At 42.8% G+C, this 15,128-nt stretch overlaps 1 protein-coding gene across 1 annotated transcript in view; it reads right to left on the bottom strand.

Annotated features, from left to right (window-relative positions):
- The window catches only part of FAM47E (family with sequence similarity 47 member E), a 33,983-nt gene that overhangs the window by 2,775 nt on the left and 16,080 nt on the right, over positions 1-15,128 (bottom strand). The window contains 2 exon segments of the mRNA XM_027598833.2: positions 1,078-1,155; positions 10,563-10,718. Coding sequence (XP_027454634.1) covers positions 1,078-1,155; positions 10,563-10,718 — 234 coding nt within the window.

The following is a 15,128-nucleotide window of genomic DNA, read 5'->3' as shown; positions in this document are numbered from 1 at the left end:
TGGCAGCCTGGCTAGCTGGTTTCTTGCTGTGGTGACAGGGCTGGTCTGGGCACAGAACTCTAGGCTCTGAGGCCCTCCTGCTAAAAATGGTCTGCTCTGCCAGCCTCCCACCCCACCCATGTGGCACGTGGCCTTCCAAGCATGGCCACTCCACGTGGGAAGCAGCTGGGGCTAGCTTTACAAGTTAAGAGAGGGGAAACTACAGGGAGGTAAGAAAAACTGGGGAAAACACAGAAGATACTGGTGGGCCCCTGGGAAGTGAACTTTTGCCCTGTTCTGTTTCCACACAAGGCTGACCCCATAGTACAACACGATTGCGAATCTCAATTCCATTTTGTCCTGACCCAAGCCGTAGCTCTTTGTCCTTAGATGTGGAAGTAAAAGACACTCAAAGACTTTCTGGAGACTTCAGAGTGTTCGAGTGACAGAGTTTGCAAGGCACATGCCCTGCACATAGACCCCTTTTCACTTTGGTCCCATTAAGGCCAAATTCAAGGCAGGTAAGTGAATAGGAAGACAGCACCTCTGACAGCAGACACCAAATAGGCAGAATAAAAAAAGCAAAAGCCAAATCATATCTCTGGGCCTTTGTCTGGGGAAAAGCATGCCCTTTCTTCCAGGGGCCTGAGTCCTGGTATAAGAAGTACAGTTGACCCTTGAACAATATACTACAGGAGTTAGGGGCACCAGCCCCCCCCAATTGAAAATCCATGTATAAGTTTGACTCCCCAAAAACTTTACTAATAATCTATACTGTTGACCAGAAGCCTTACTGATAACATAAACAGTTGATTAACATGTATTTTGTATGTTATATATGTTATATACCATCTTCTTACATTAATGTAAGCTAGAGAAAAATGTTATTAGGAAAATCATAAAAGAAAATACATTTATAGTATTGTACTGTATTTATCCAAAAAAAAATTTTTTTTTCACATGTAAGTGGACCCGCACAGTTAAAGCCAGTGGTGTTCAAGAGTCAACTGTATTTGGCTTTTGTTGGGGCACTGACCCTGTCCCATCAACACCTGTGAGCCCCTCAGCCAGTCTTTCTGAAAGGACGCTTTCACTCACACTTGGCATCCTGTAGCCTCTGCTTAGAATGAAATCCTTAAAGGCAGTGGTTCCATGAAGGTCTGCAAGTAACTCCTCCTAAAAGAGGATCCACATTAAAACAAAAACAAAGACAAAAAAAGACCCAGTCAGCTGTTAGAAGTTTGATTCCATACTTGTCCTAATAAAAGCAGTCGGTTCTTTATAAAGTACCTCATTTTAAATCACTTCCTTCTCATCTGGGAGTAGTATATGTGTAGATAACGTTCACGAGTTGATGAGTATAAAAGGCTTTCAAAAGATGTCCAACTTTCTCTCCTTTCCCAACCCTTTTTTTTAACCCTTGTATTAAGGAGAAGCAACACTTTTTAGCAATTAGACAATTATTAAGCCCAGATGTCTGGAATCTAACCTATTTGAGATTAACAAGTATGATACTGTGATTTTTAATAAGACATATATATTTGGTCTTCTTCCCGTTCCTGACACAGAGCTCCTAAAACCATTGCAATTCCCTAAGTGATAAGAGCCACAAAGGCAAAAGGAGAATTTGTTGTTATTCGTAACTAGCCCCTTTTAACCACAACAGAGATTATGTTAACAACGTGATTTTTGGAAAGCCCTTAGAGAGCCACAGGATGGGGTCTGGTTGCCTGAGGAAACAACCACGTAAGGAGAGGGTTGGAACTTTCAGCTCCATCCGGCAATCTCTGGCTGAATTAATCGCAGATGACCAATGATGTAATCAACCGTGCCTATGTATTAAAGCTGCCATAGAAGCCCAAAACGACAGGGTTCAGAGAGCTTCCAGGTTGGTGAATAGGTGGAGGTTTTGGGAAGGTGGTGTGCCCAGCGAGGGCACAGAAGCTCTGAACCCTTTTTCATATACCTTGCTCTGTGCATCTGGCTATTCCTGAGTTCTCTCCTTTTATAATAAACCCATAATCTCATAAGTAAGCTGTTTTCCTGCGTTCTTCATGCAAATGACAGAACCCGAGGAGGAAGTGTGAGGACATCCTGGTCAGAAGCACGGGTGAGAACCTGATTTGCGATCAGCATCGGAAGTGGGGGCAGGGTTGTGAGACTGAGCCCTTACCCTGTCAGGTCTGATGCCAACTCCAGGTAGATGGTGGCAGACTTGAGTTAAATTGTAGTAGGACACCCAGCTGGTGTCTGGAGAATCAGACAATTGCTTGGTGTGGAGGAAAAAAATCCTGACACATTTGGTGACCAGAATTGAGACTAATAGAGCGAGAAACAGGAGCGTTTTTTTCACTTGACAATATATCCATAATTTTGAGATCTGTTAAAAAGGAACAGCAGGCCCAAAATGGAGTCAATTCTGTTAAGCCCCACCAAGATTTAATACCTAACCTAACTGTCGGTTCAGCCTGTCCCAGGAGTGGGATTTTAAACCAGTCCGTGTGGAGTTTCCTGATGAGCATTAGCGAGGTGCTCTGCAGAAGAACCACAGCCTTTCCCTCTAAGGAAGGTGACTTTGCCTACAATAAGCCTTTCTTTCTTTTGCTAATAACTTCCTTATCCCACCCCACTTCTGCCTATAAAAGCCTTCCATTTTATAAAAGTCCTTGGGATGCCTTTCTATTTGTTAGATGAACTGCTGCCAATTCAAGAATCATTGAATAAAGGCAATCAGATCTTCAGATTTACTTGGTTGAATTGTTGTTCTTTAACAGATTGGGTGGCAGCAGTGGGACCCAAGGAGACTTCCAGTGACTTTGGGGACAATAAGAAACAGGCGTGGTGCCTGAGGACACTTTGAGTTCTCTTTCTTGCTGCTTCTGAGGACCACTGGGAACTTCCTCTTAGTTCTGAGCTCCACACTCTGCTTCAAGCTCCTGATCGGATTGGATCTCCACAGTCCCCCAGCCCATCGGAAACCCAAGCCCTTGGTTCGATCACCAGATCCGTGTTGGTGGCTCTAGCTCCCCACTCGTTTGGGATCAGTCCATACCCCCCATTCTTTGGGGTCTGCTAGTTCAATCCTTTTTCTAATCTCCAGATTCCACACAGGGAACTGCTGGTTACTGGGTCCAACTTAAAAACCAGACTGGATTGGATTTGGGACTGGACTGGGTCCGATTTGGGCTGATCTGGGTCTTCTTTGGGCTGGACAGGCCCGGTGGGAGGCCTCAGGTATTCAGTATTAAATAAGGGCTAGCTGCTAATGATAATCTCAGAAGTCAAGCTGAAGACTGGTGGGCAGAAGTTGAGCATTTAAAGGCTGTTAGAGCGCTTGCCACTTTGAGAAGACTCACATGAGAGGCTCTCTTAGGTACTGGTTTGGCTCCAAGAAACCCAAAGGCCTAGCTAAAAGAAATGGGATCCTTTATATGCAGAGCTCTGCCTTCCCACATGCTTGCTTATTTTATGTTTAAGAACTCTGGTCCCAGAAGCTTCAGGGATCTAGCAAAATGGCAAATTTTTACTAAAAAATAACCTAGAATTACAATGACCATTATGGGGAACGTTCAAGTCAGAGAGATCACTCATGTAAGAAATGCACTTGAGAGGAAGAGGGTCCCAAGTCCAACAGACAGAACGGGATGCCTACTTAATTGGTACGCAGAAGCCTCCAAAAGGTTTATAGATTCCAAAATGGCTTCATTGAACTACTTCATTACAAAAGGCCAATGAAAAATTAGAGACACAAGAGGTACCTAAAATAAAAGACAATAGGACTGAGGTTACTCCTACTGCTCCTATCCTTTTTTACCTAAGAACTCATGTTGTATTAATCCTCTGTCCAAACATCCTTTCCACTCTGAAGAGACTATTGGACAGTTACCTTTTAAAATAAAAAGACTCAAGGTTGCAAACAAACCTCTCAGGTATCTGTCTCCCGTTGGTCAAAGACTGAACTAGTGGCCATAATTAAAGAACTTCCTAAACCTACGGAGGAAGACCAAATGTTTTTTGAAGAATCTGAGTCATCATCAGGGCCCCTGACCCCAGCTGCCAGGTCTTCATCAGCATGTACACGTGTTGGTAGGACTGCTGAAGTCCAAAAATGGAGGCGGGAAGCAAGACAGCAAAACCCCATGGATGGTATTCGAGACCCTTGGTCTTCAACATCTCAGGGACCACAAGAAGCTCACAAAATAGCAGCCAAACGTTGACAAGCCATTCCTAGAGACTTCAGACAGTTATAACTAAACCTCTCCCTAAATTACCTCACTAACCATTAAAGCCTGAGACTGTACAAGGCCTCACATTCACAGAAGACCTAATTGCCCCGGGGCTAATCATCCCTTGTACCAGTTCCTGCCACACCCGACCTCGCCAGTCTGGAAACCTCATGGACGGGATGCTGATTTTTCCAGGATTTCAGAGCTATTAATAAGACAGTGATTCCCCATCCCAGTCATTCCAAACCTCAACACCCTTCTGTCACACGTTCTACCAGACTCCAAAAGGTTCACCGCGGTGGATCTGTTCAGCCTTTTTCGACACCCCTGGTGACCCCTGTAGCCATATCTATTTGCCTTACTTGAACTGTCAACACTCTACCTGGCCAGTCATGCCTCAAGAATTCATGAGGTCGCTTCTTACTTCTCTTGAGCACTTCACCAAGATTTAAGCAACACTCCAGTTCCTTGGGAAATCCACCCTTTTGCAATATGTAGATGACCTCTTGCTACTTTCAGCCTCCAAAACGGAGTCCATAAAAGATTCCATCTATTTGCTAGAGCAGTTAGCTGAAAAGGGACACAAAGTCTCTAAGAGAAAATTACAGTTACCTCTAGACACGGTTCATTACCTGGGTCATTACCTAAGCCCTGAAGGACTTCAGCTGTCTCCCAAAAGAATTAAGCTAATCCAGGAATTTCCTACACCCCACAACTAGGTGACAGATCCGGGGATGACTAGGCTTGACTGGTTATTGCAGATGATGGGCTCCTAATTTTTCGCTATTAGCTAACCCACTCTATGAACTTACTAAAATTTCAGTCCCTGAACACTTTTCTTGGGAAGACAAACGTGAGCAGGCTTTCAGGAGACTGAAAGAAGCACTGTAAGAACCGCCTGCCATAGGGCCACCTAATTGTGCAAAACCTTTCACCTTATTTGTGCAGGAAAGGGATAATCAAGCCCTGGGAACGCTCACTCAAGAGCAGGGTAGTAAACAGAGGCCTATTACCTAGTACAGCACACACCTTGATTCAGTTGCTCTTGCCTATCCCAGCTGTCTTAAGGCCACAGAGGCAGCAGCAAAATGAGTGGCAGTCTCGTCAGATTTGACCCTGTCCGAAGTCTTCTTAAGTCAGAATTGACTCAGCCTTTCTTGCAGGTAGACTAACTTCCTATGAGATCCTTCTGCGTCCACCGCCTCATCTGTGTCTTAAACATCGCAACACTCTTAGTCCTGCTACATAACTACCTCTACCTGAGGAGGTTGAGTCCGTGACTACAAGGTACTAATGTCCTGTTTTGTGATAGCAGGTCCTGATTTATGAGATACTCCTTTAACTACTCCTGATCTAGAATCTTTGTGGATGGGTCATACCGTAGAAATGAAAAAGGGGACTTTCAAGCTGGCTGTGCTACTCCTACCCAAGATGACCTACTCGAGAGAGGAAACCTTCCCTAAGCTCCATCCACACAACAGCCAGAGCTCCGTGCCCTTACCTGAGCATGCCAGCTATCAGGAGGACAAACAATATTTATACCGATAGCCAGCATGTCTTTGGGGTCGTCCATGACTTAGGGATGTTACAGAAACAAAAGGGCTCTCTTATGTCCTCTGGGACTCAGACAAAAATGGGCAACAGGTAAATGATCTTCTTACTGCTAGTCTCTTACCTCCTGAAATTGCTGTCATCAAAACTGAGGCTCACACTGAGAGACTGAAACCTGAGTGTCAGGGAAATGCCCCGGCTGACTTTTGTGCAAAGGCAGCAGTAAATAAATCTATAAAGACTGTGGCACGTGGATGAAATCCATTCTGCTTCTGCAAAAAAATGCCCCCTCCTCGCCAGATTTTGGCCATCCTGGTATCCTTGTAACATGGCAACAGTCTGTACCTGAATCAGAAAGTAAGATGGGTAAACAGGGGCTGTAAATGAAATGAACAGTTGGGGCTATGGGAAACTCAAGACAGCGGCTTGGTTCTTCCTGGCTCCCTGACAAACCCCACTCTTTGGTTTTTGCATTACTGAACCCATTGCAGGGCTTCTAAGATGAACTCAGATTACGAACTGACATTGGTGGGGAAACTTCTATAAAACTGCAAAAACAGTCTGCAGCAATGTCTGACGGGCCAGGTTCATAATCCTAGAGAAACTATTTTTGTTTCCAAAGGCCTCAGACCTCCTCCCTCTGGACCCTCGGGACACCTGCAGCTGGACTTCATTCAACTGCTGCTTAGCTCGGGTTTTCAATCTGTTCTGTTACTTGTGTGTGCTTTCTGGATGCGCGCAAGCCTTCCCCCGCTATGAGGCTGATGTCCTCATGATGGCGAAGAAACTGTCAGAGAATGTGTTTCCCACTTGGGGGATACCTTCCACAACCTCCAGCCATCCAGGCACCCACTTTACTTGGAACATCACAGGAGGCTTAATGAAAACCTTGCAAACGTTTCGGAATTATCATTGTCTTTATCACCTGGAATCATCAGGCGAGGTTGAGAGAACTAATGGGATCCTCAAACTTAACATTTCTGAACTTGCTGAAATCATGGGACTCCCCTGGCTTAAGGTGTTACTTTTGCTCTCCCCGTTTGCAGCACCCCCTTTGGGAAACATAAACTCAGTCCACAGGAGATAGTCACCATCAGACCAATGTCTTATACAACCTTCTGCTGATCCCTTGTCTCATGCTAGTATGACCAGCTACTGTACCTCTTTACTGTCTGATGCTCAAGCATATCATCAACAGATTAAGGAAGATTTAATCTGATCCCAGTTCAAGGCCACAGTCTAGAGTCTGATGATTGGGTATTCCAGAAGCATCATCAAAGAAAGACAGCCCTTGAGCCCCATTAGAAGGGCTGACCACTCCTGACAGTGGTACTTCTGACCACTGACACTGCTACAAAACTAGAGGGTATTGAGCCCTGGATACACAGCCCACAGCTAAAGAAGCCTCCACTTGTCATCTGGTCCTGTACAGATGCTGGAGAACTCTGGATCACATAGGTGAGGAAGAGAAGTAGCTGGCACCAAAGTAGACTGCTTCTACCCAAGACTCTGATTAATACCTCATACTTTGACTAAACATGAAACCCCTTCTTCTTCTTTTTTCATTAGTCTAACATTGGCCAGGAAAGATAATTCCATCATCTGTATCTCCCAATCCCTTGCTAAGGGAGGCAAACTTGCAGATTACTGGATTCGTCATGATGCAAGAGACCCCCTGGTCCTCCCTGTGACCAATTTCTCTTATATTCCCATGTCACCACAAACTACAGTTGACCCCTGCTTAGAAGCAGGTACCCAAGTAGACACATCTACTCATGTGCATCTTTGTATATTTGCACCCCCACATGCCCATGGTTATATCGAGATCAGATCTGCCCCCACTCACCAAGAGATCTCACCAGCAGGAACCATCTTTGTCAGGTACTTAGGATGACTTTTTATTTCAGGTTAGACGGTTCTCTTCCCATATGCACTAAAAACCTGACTGACCTCTGGTGTAGGAGTAAATACAAATGAGACTATGATCAGAAACTTCTTAACTCTTGGAGACATTGCAGATTCCATTGCTAAGACCCTAGTTGCCCAGCAAAGATCCTTAGACTTTCTGGCCACAGTTGTCCTTGATAATAGGATTATCTTTTGGCTGGGCAAAGCGGTGTCTGTGCTATGGCCAACACCACATGCTGCATGCACCTAGATTAACACTTCTGGGGAAGCTGAAACTCAGTTACATAAAATCACTGAGCAAGCCACTTGGCTTAAAAGGATGACTCTTACAACTGGGTCATTCTTTGACTGGTTTGGTCTCGGGAACCATGGCTCCAAAGTGCACTCCAAACATTGGGAATGATCCTGCTTATGGTTATCGTAATAATCTCCCTGGTGTGTTCCGTTCTCTCAAAAGCTTGAAATGCATGTTTGTAGCCGCTTATCACCAAGCAAATGATCTCCCTAAGACTGGAACATCAAAAAAGAGACGAAGAGAATGGCTGGCTAAATGACTGTGAGCCTGAAGTCACGACCTGTGAACACCACAGCGATTCATCAAAAGAAATGAGATCAACAGGAGCTTTTAGGACAGACCGCCAGCTGAGAGTAGTACTAATGCCTTCAATTTTGATCACACCTCTCAGTTCAGCTGACAGGTTCATGAAGGGGACCGGGGGAGGGGGGAGTGTTGAAAAGAAACAACAGGTCCAAAATGGAGTCACTTATGTTAAGCCCCACCGAGATTTAATACCTAATCTAATTGCAGTTTCAGCCTCTCCCACGAGTGGAATTTTAAACCAGTCAGTCTAGAATTTCCTGATGAGCACTGGGGAGGTACTCTGCATAAGATCCCTGCCCTTCCGCCTAAGAAAGGTGACCTTGCCTGGAACAATCTTTTCTTTTGCAATAATTTCCTTGACCCACTCCATTTCTGCCTATAAAAGCCTTCCATTTTAAGCAACTCCTTGGAGCACACTTCCAGTTATTAGACAGGATGGTGCCCAATTCGAGAGTCACTGAATAAGGCTAATTACCACCTTTAAACTTACTTGGTTGAATTTTGTTCTTTAATAGATTTTAACTTCAAAGGCCATGACAATCAGAAAAGATTTGATCCAGTCCCAACATCTTTGGGGTATTTATGTATCCTTTTGGTTTTACCTTTCATTTATTTGAATTTTAAAATTGGATGGATAAGTTTATGTCATTGTAACTCAGTTCTTTAATACCATTTCACCTTCCAAATGAACTCAACCAAGAATAGAGAAACTCATGTGTTCCCAGCAAGATAGCCATGTCATCATAGTGACTGGCTATCAACAACCCATCACTCCTGTGTCTTTATCAGCAACCCATCACTCCTGTGTCTTATGAATTGGGATGCCATAGTCAGGTGCAACTAAAGTGCACAGGGTAATTCAATCTTCAGGAATTACAAGAGTGTGATTTATAAACATCATTATGGAACAATCCCATTGTTTTGACTCCTCCCTGTGCCTAAGCTGTCAGGTAAATAATCTTTTACTGTAATATATAACCATATTTCCAAAATCTAAACATTACTTCTTTTTCATGAGCTTACTGTCACCATTCTGGCAAACATCTTTACTCACTTTTGCCATCAAAATGGAATATTTTTGTAAAATTCCTTAAGCCTTTAAGAATATATTTCTTAAAAAAGAACTTCTAAGACACCTTAAAACAATAAGTTTTGTAACCATTTTTGTTTTTCAATATTTAATTCATTGAGAATTGTTCATTCGTTTTGTTATTTTTTAGGTACAACGGTAATAGTTTTATGTTATGTATGAAATTCACATAAACTTAGATATTTTGCTCCAAAAAACATACACCAAGAAATTCTACTGAACATTATTTACATTATTTATAGGCTTATATAAGTATCTTGTGCTTATAAATTTCTGTCATGCCCCACATCTGAAAACAAGAATTTCATACCCACTACTAGAAAAGATAAAAATGACCATCCTTCCCGTCTCAGCTTTCCAATCTAAAGGAGGCAATCAATGAGTGATTACTGAATGAATGAGTAGGCAAATTTGAACAGCATTTTACTTTTTTCCAAAGCGTTTTCACATCAGTATCTGGGAGAAGTTTTGGACCTGTTGTAAAAGAGAAGAGGTTCACAAATATTCTTATCAGAGTTCTGTTCAGGTGTTGCATCATTATTTCCAAATTTCCAGGACTACGGTGAGTATCTTCTTTCTGTTAGGCACTTGTACACAAGAGTTGGGCAGACACAGAGTTTATCTGCAGTAACATTAGAGAACATCCTTGTTACCTGTGTTTGCTGCTTTGTGATATCAATCAGTGCTTATTAACCTTTGCCCCTTTTCTTTCAGCCAGACTCTACAACTCTGCTGAACTGCATAAAGACGTTTCCCGAATGTAATTCTGAATTCTTTAACATTCATCCGTTGCTGACAAAAACAAGCTTCACATTTAGTTACTCAACGAACCCATGATGTTATATCCATTCTAAGCAGAGAGGTGGTCCTAGCGGGTCACATCACCCTTTGAACAGCCAATTTATTCATAGAATTAATTGTTCCAAGAATGCTAGGAATACAATGAGTGGTTGTCCCATCTTTAGAGACGGTGTGTCTACCACAAAGCCAGGAGATTCCAAGTCTTACTTATTACACATACAATGTACTTATTACACATACATATACAATATAATGGCTTGGCTTTCTCATTGCTGAGGTCAACATGCAAGCTGGAAGACCTTCTGGAGCCTATGTTTCACCCATAGACTCTGGTTTCAATATGAAATACCAGGTTCACTGTGATAATCTTTAGATCAGATGATCAAATCTCAGTATATACACATACCTGTTCCTGCAGCTCCTTTTTAAAATTGTCGTCTTGAGCTTTACACGAGACCTTGGGGTCAACCAAAGGTTCATCTGCTCTTTGCCTTTTCCACAACTTGGTGTTCAGATACCATGCTCCATACCTCATCTTCACACACTTTGGTTTATGAGGATTCTACAGAAAATAACATTATTCCCAATTTCATTTGTTTTTTATGCTTGTCATTTCAATACATTGAAGATTTAGCTTATGAAAGCAGTAGCATTTATTTTTAGCTTATGATTGATCCTTGCCAAAGTATTTTATGAAGTTTCAGTATGCTTTGATTTACAAAGGTACCTTGAAAAGTTCATGAACGAGAAAATAATGTGATGGTTAAGTATGGTCTTTGGACTTAGACAAACGTGGGTTCAAAACCAGCCTCCCCTACTGAGTAGCTATGAGTCCACAGGCAAATTATTTAATTCTTCATCTGTAAAATGGAGATAATAGTATCCACTCCATAGGGTTGTAGTAAAGATTAAAGGAGAAAGTTATGTAAAGCAGCTAGAAATCATATAAAAATCACATATTTCACTGAAGGATAATGACCTTAAACAATACTGAGCCAACCGGGGCGCCTGCGTGGCTCAGTCGGTTAAGTATCTGACTCTTGATTTCAGCTCAGGTTGTGATCTCAGGGTCGTGGGATCCAGCCCCATGTCAGGCTCATCGCTCAGTGGGGAGTCTGCTTCTCTCCCTCTTCCTCTTCCTCTGCCCCTCCCCCTGCTCGCAATGGTCCCCATCTCTCTGTCTCTCTCTAAAATAAATAAATCTCAAAAAAACACCAATACTCAGTCAACCAAAATAATGAGTTATAGACTTACTATGAGCCCAGCACTGTGTTCAGCCTTGTAAATGCTACACTACTTACAAAATGCTATCCAGCAACAGCAACAACAACAAATATGCTATCCAACACTACTCTCTTGCCTCCAATTGGAAGAGAGAAAGAGAAGGAAGAATAAATGTCATTTCTTTCTTTCTCCCGTTCCTCAGTAGTGAATGAAGGATGTAAAGATATCATAGCCTGAGAGTGTGGATGTAATGCCCACACACTCAGCAAGGCAAAGATGTGAAACCACAAAGATTCTGCCCCTCTCTCTTCTCACTCACACTTAAACCTGAGGCAGAATGTGTGAGTCATTCTAGAGTCAAGGCAGATATTCCTTATCTAAACCAGAGAGGATGGGACAGAGCAGAAAGGGGGGGGGGAGGGGGAGTGAGCCCTTCTCAGAGCTGAATTCAGCGTTTTGATGCCTCCATTTCAAGCATATTGTTTAAAAATTGTAACCACCTCAAAACACTCCTTGTTTTCCTTCCCTGCCTCACTTTTCTTAACAGTACATATCACCAGTTGATATGCTATATAGTCTTCCGATTGCTTGTCTCTCCTTTCATCCTCTAAAATGTAAGCTTCAGAGATTGTTCCCGGATACAACCCTCTGGCATCTAGAACAGTATTTTGGACATAACAGGTGCTCAATAATATTTGTTGAATTAAAATTTATTGTTTAACTTGGCATTATTAATACTTTGAGCTGGATAATCCTTTGTTGGGGGGTCAGGGAGGGTGCTCTCCTAAGCATTGTAGGATGTTTATTTTTTTTTTTAACTTTTTAAAAAAGATTTCACTTATTGGGGCACCTGGGTGGCTCAGTCGGTTAAGCGTCTGCCTTTGGCTCAGGTCATGACCCCAGCTTCCTGAGATCAAGCCCCGCCTCAGGGGGAAGCCTGCTTCTCCCTCTCCCTCTGCTTGCCTGCCTGTCTACTTACTTGTATCTCTCTCTCTCTGTCAAATAAATAAATAAAATCTTTTAAAAAAAGATTTCACTTATCTATTTGTCAGACAGAGAGTGAGCGCACAAGCAGGGGGAGTGGAAGGAAAGAGAAGGGAAAAAAGAAGGAGGGGATGAAATCTATACCACTGTTACACTACAGATCTGAGTTCTGAAATATGTTATGTTGTTGGGTGACTAGTAATCTTTCAAGACTCAGTACAAACATAATTTCTTCTGTGAGGGCTTCACTGAACCCACCCTCACCCCGTGCTTGCTGGAATTGATTACTTCTTCCTAGGTCTCTATGAACCATGACATCACTTCATTATAGTTAATCGTTTACCTGTTGACCCAACTAGCTGTAAGCTCCTTAAGTGCAGGAAACAAGCCTTTGTCTCTGCTCCTTCATTTGTTCCCAGCACTTTTTGGCACGTAGCAGTAGAAAATCAGAAATGTTTGTTGAGGGATTGCATAGACAAATGGATGAATGAATACACAGGGCAAAGAGAGATATGCTGCAGCAGGGACACAGACTGCTGGGAGAGATTAGAAGTAAGAATGAATGCATGTCAACCAAGGGACCTGAAAAATCTCCATGGAAAAACTGGCATATGACCTGGGTCTAGAGGGAGATACGAGAAGGTAGACATGGGAAGAGGGGCACTTCAGGCAGAGAGAATACTATGAGCACAGGTAAGGTTGGGGAAAAGCTCAGAGTTTTAAAGAAGACCAAAGAGCAATGTAGCAGGCCTAAGAGTATGTGGGATACAAATAAAGATGGGGATTTCCACCTCTGGAATAGGGATCAGATTTACCGTCCCACATGCAGCAGCCAAAAAGTAGAAGTCAGTATAAATATAAATATAAATATAATATACACACACATATAATGGTTTATAAGACACTAGACATCAAATAACAAGTAGGATGTGCTCTCTGTCACTATCTCTGTCTCTCTCAAATAAATAAAATTTATTTTTATTTAAATTAAAAAAAATTTTTAAAGATTTTATTTATTTGAGCCAGAGAGAGAGAACACAGAGGGAGAGTGAGAGGGAGAAGCAGACTCCCTGCTGAGCAGAGAGCCTGACACGGGGCTCGATCCCAGCACCCCAGGATCATGACCTGAGCTGAAGGCAGATGCCCAACCTAAGCTGACTGAGCTGCCCAGGCGCCGGCCCCAGTTCACTGTCTTGAGAGACTTTCCAGGCCACAGAGCAGGGAGACACTCAGGAGGAGACCAGCAGACTCTCCGAGTTGAGGAGACAGAATTGAGAGACCAGACCAAGGCAGGGCAAGTTGGCAGCAAGGAGTAACAGAAAGGAGGGAAGTGCATAGAGAGGGCACCCAGTGGTTTGCCCGTGTCCCCCTCAGCATGTGTATGAGAGGAAACTGCCTGAGTTTAGGGAAAGAACCACCCAAAAGCATTAGAAGCAACAGGGCCCAGCATGTACACAGGGCCAGGGACAGTGCCTGTTCCCTTCTGAGAAACCTGAAGACTCACAGGACACTCACTCACAGAGAGAACACAAAACATAATTTGTAAAAAAAAAAACATGAAGGGTCTTGTCCCAGTAGTAGAGAATTAGCCATAGACTGAACATTCCTTCAGTCCTTCCTAAAAAATTTTAAGAGCTGACCCAAAAGGATCAAACTTTTCCAAGTAAGTTTAACTACATCCCAGAACAAAACTCAAGTTTACAGGAATACACAAATACCCTGCCCCCAAAGGTAAACTCCACAGTGTCTGGCCTCCACTAAAAAATCACCAGGCATGAAGAGAGGCAAGAAGACATGATCCATAATGAAGAGACAAATCAATTAATGGAAACTTACACGGAACTGGTACAGATGTTAGAACTAGCAGACACGAACATCAAAAACAGTTATTATAACTATATTTCATATGTTTATGATTAAGGAGAGACATGGAAATATTTTTTTAAAACTCAAGTCAAACTTTCTTTTGTTTTTAAAGATTTTATTTTTTTATTTCAGAGAGAGAGCATGAATGTGGGGTGGTGGGGGGAGGAGGGCCAGAGGCAGAGGGAGAAGCAGGCTCCCCACTGAGCAAGGAGCCCAGTGTGGGGCTCGATCCCAGGACCCTGGGATATGACCTGAGCCGAAGGCAGATGCTTAACGACTGAGCCACCCAGGTGCCCCTCAAGTCAAACTTTTTGAAATGAAAATTATAATGTATATAATTGATGAAAAATACACTAGAGGGGATCGATGGCTGATTAGACATTGCATAAAGAACAGATTAGAACCTGTAAGGACAGCAACTGTAGCACAGAGAGGAATAAACAATCCCAAACCCCAAAGTGAGCTGTGAGACAACCCCGTGCAGCCTAGTTACCTGTAATGGGCATCCTCAGAGCAGGGAGGGGGAGAGACAACAACATTTTTGAAGAAATAATGATCAAAATTTTCCAAATCTGATGAAAACTATAAACACATGGATCAAAGAGGCTCAGCAACCCACAGGCACAAGGTGTATATAATAATCACACTACTCACAAGCAGTGACAAAGAGAACATCTTTAAAGGAGCCAAGGGAAAACACACGTCCAGAAAAACACTGATGAGGAAGGCTTAAGATTTCTCATCAGAAACAATACAACCAAGAAGGCAGTGGAATACCATCTTTAAAGTACTGAAAACAAACAAAACACTGTGAGCCTAGAATCCTATACCCATAACAATAGCTTTAAAAATGAAGGCAGAATAAGGATATTTTCAGACATACAAAAGCTGAAGGAAT

Source organism: Zalophus californianus, chromosome 2 (assembly GCF_009762305.2).
Source record: "Zalophus californianus isolate mZalCal1 chromosome 2, mZalCal1.pri.v2, whole genome shotgun sequence".
NCBI classification, from domain to species: Eukaryota; Metazoa; Chordata; class Mammalia; order Carnivora; family Otariidae; genus Zalophus; species Zalophus californianus.
The sequence above is the reverse complement of the archived record's forward strand: the minus strand, read 5'-3'. Positions and strand labels throughout refer to the sequence as shown.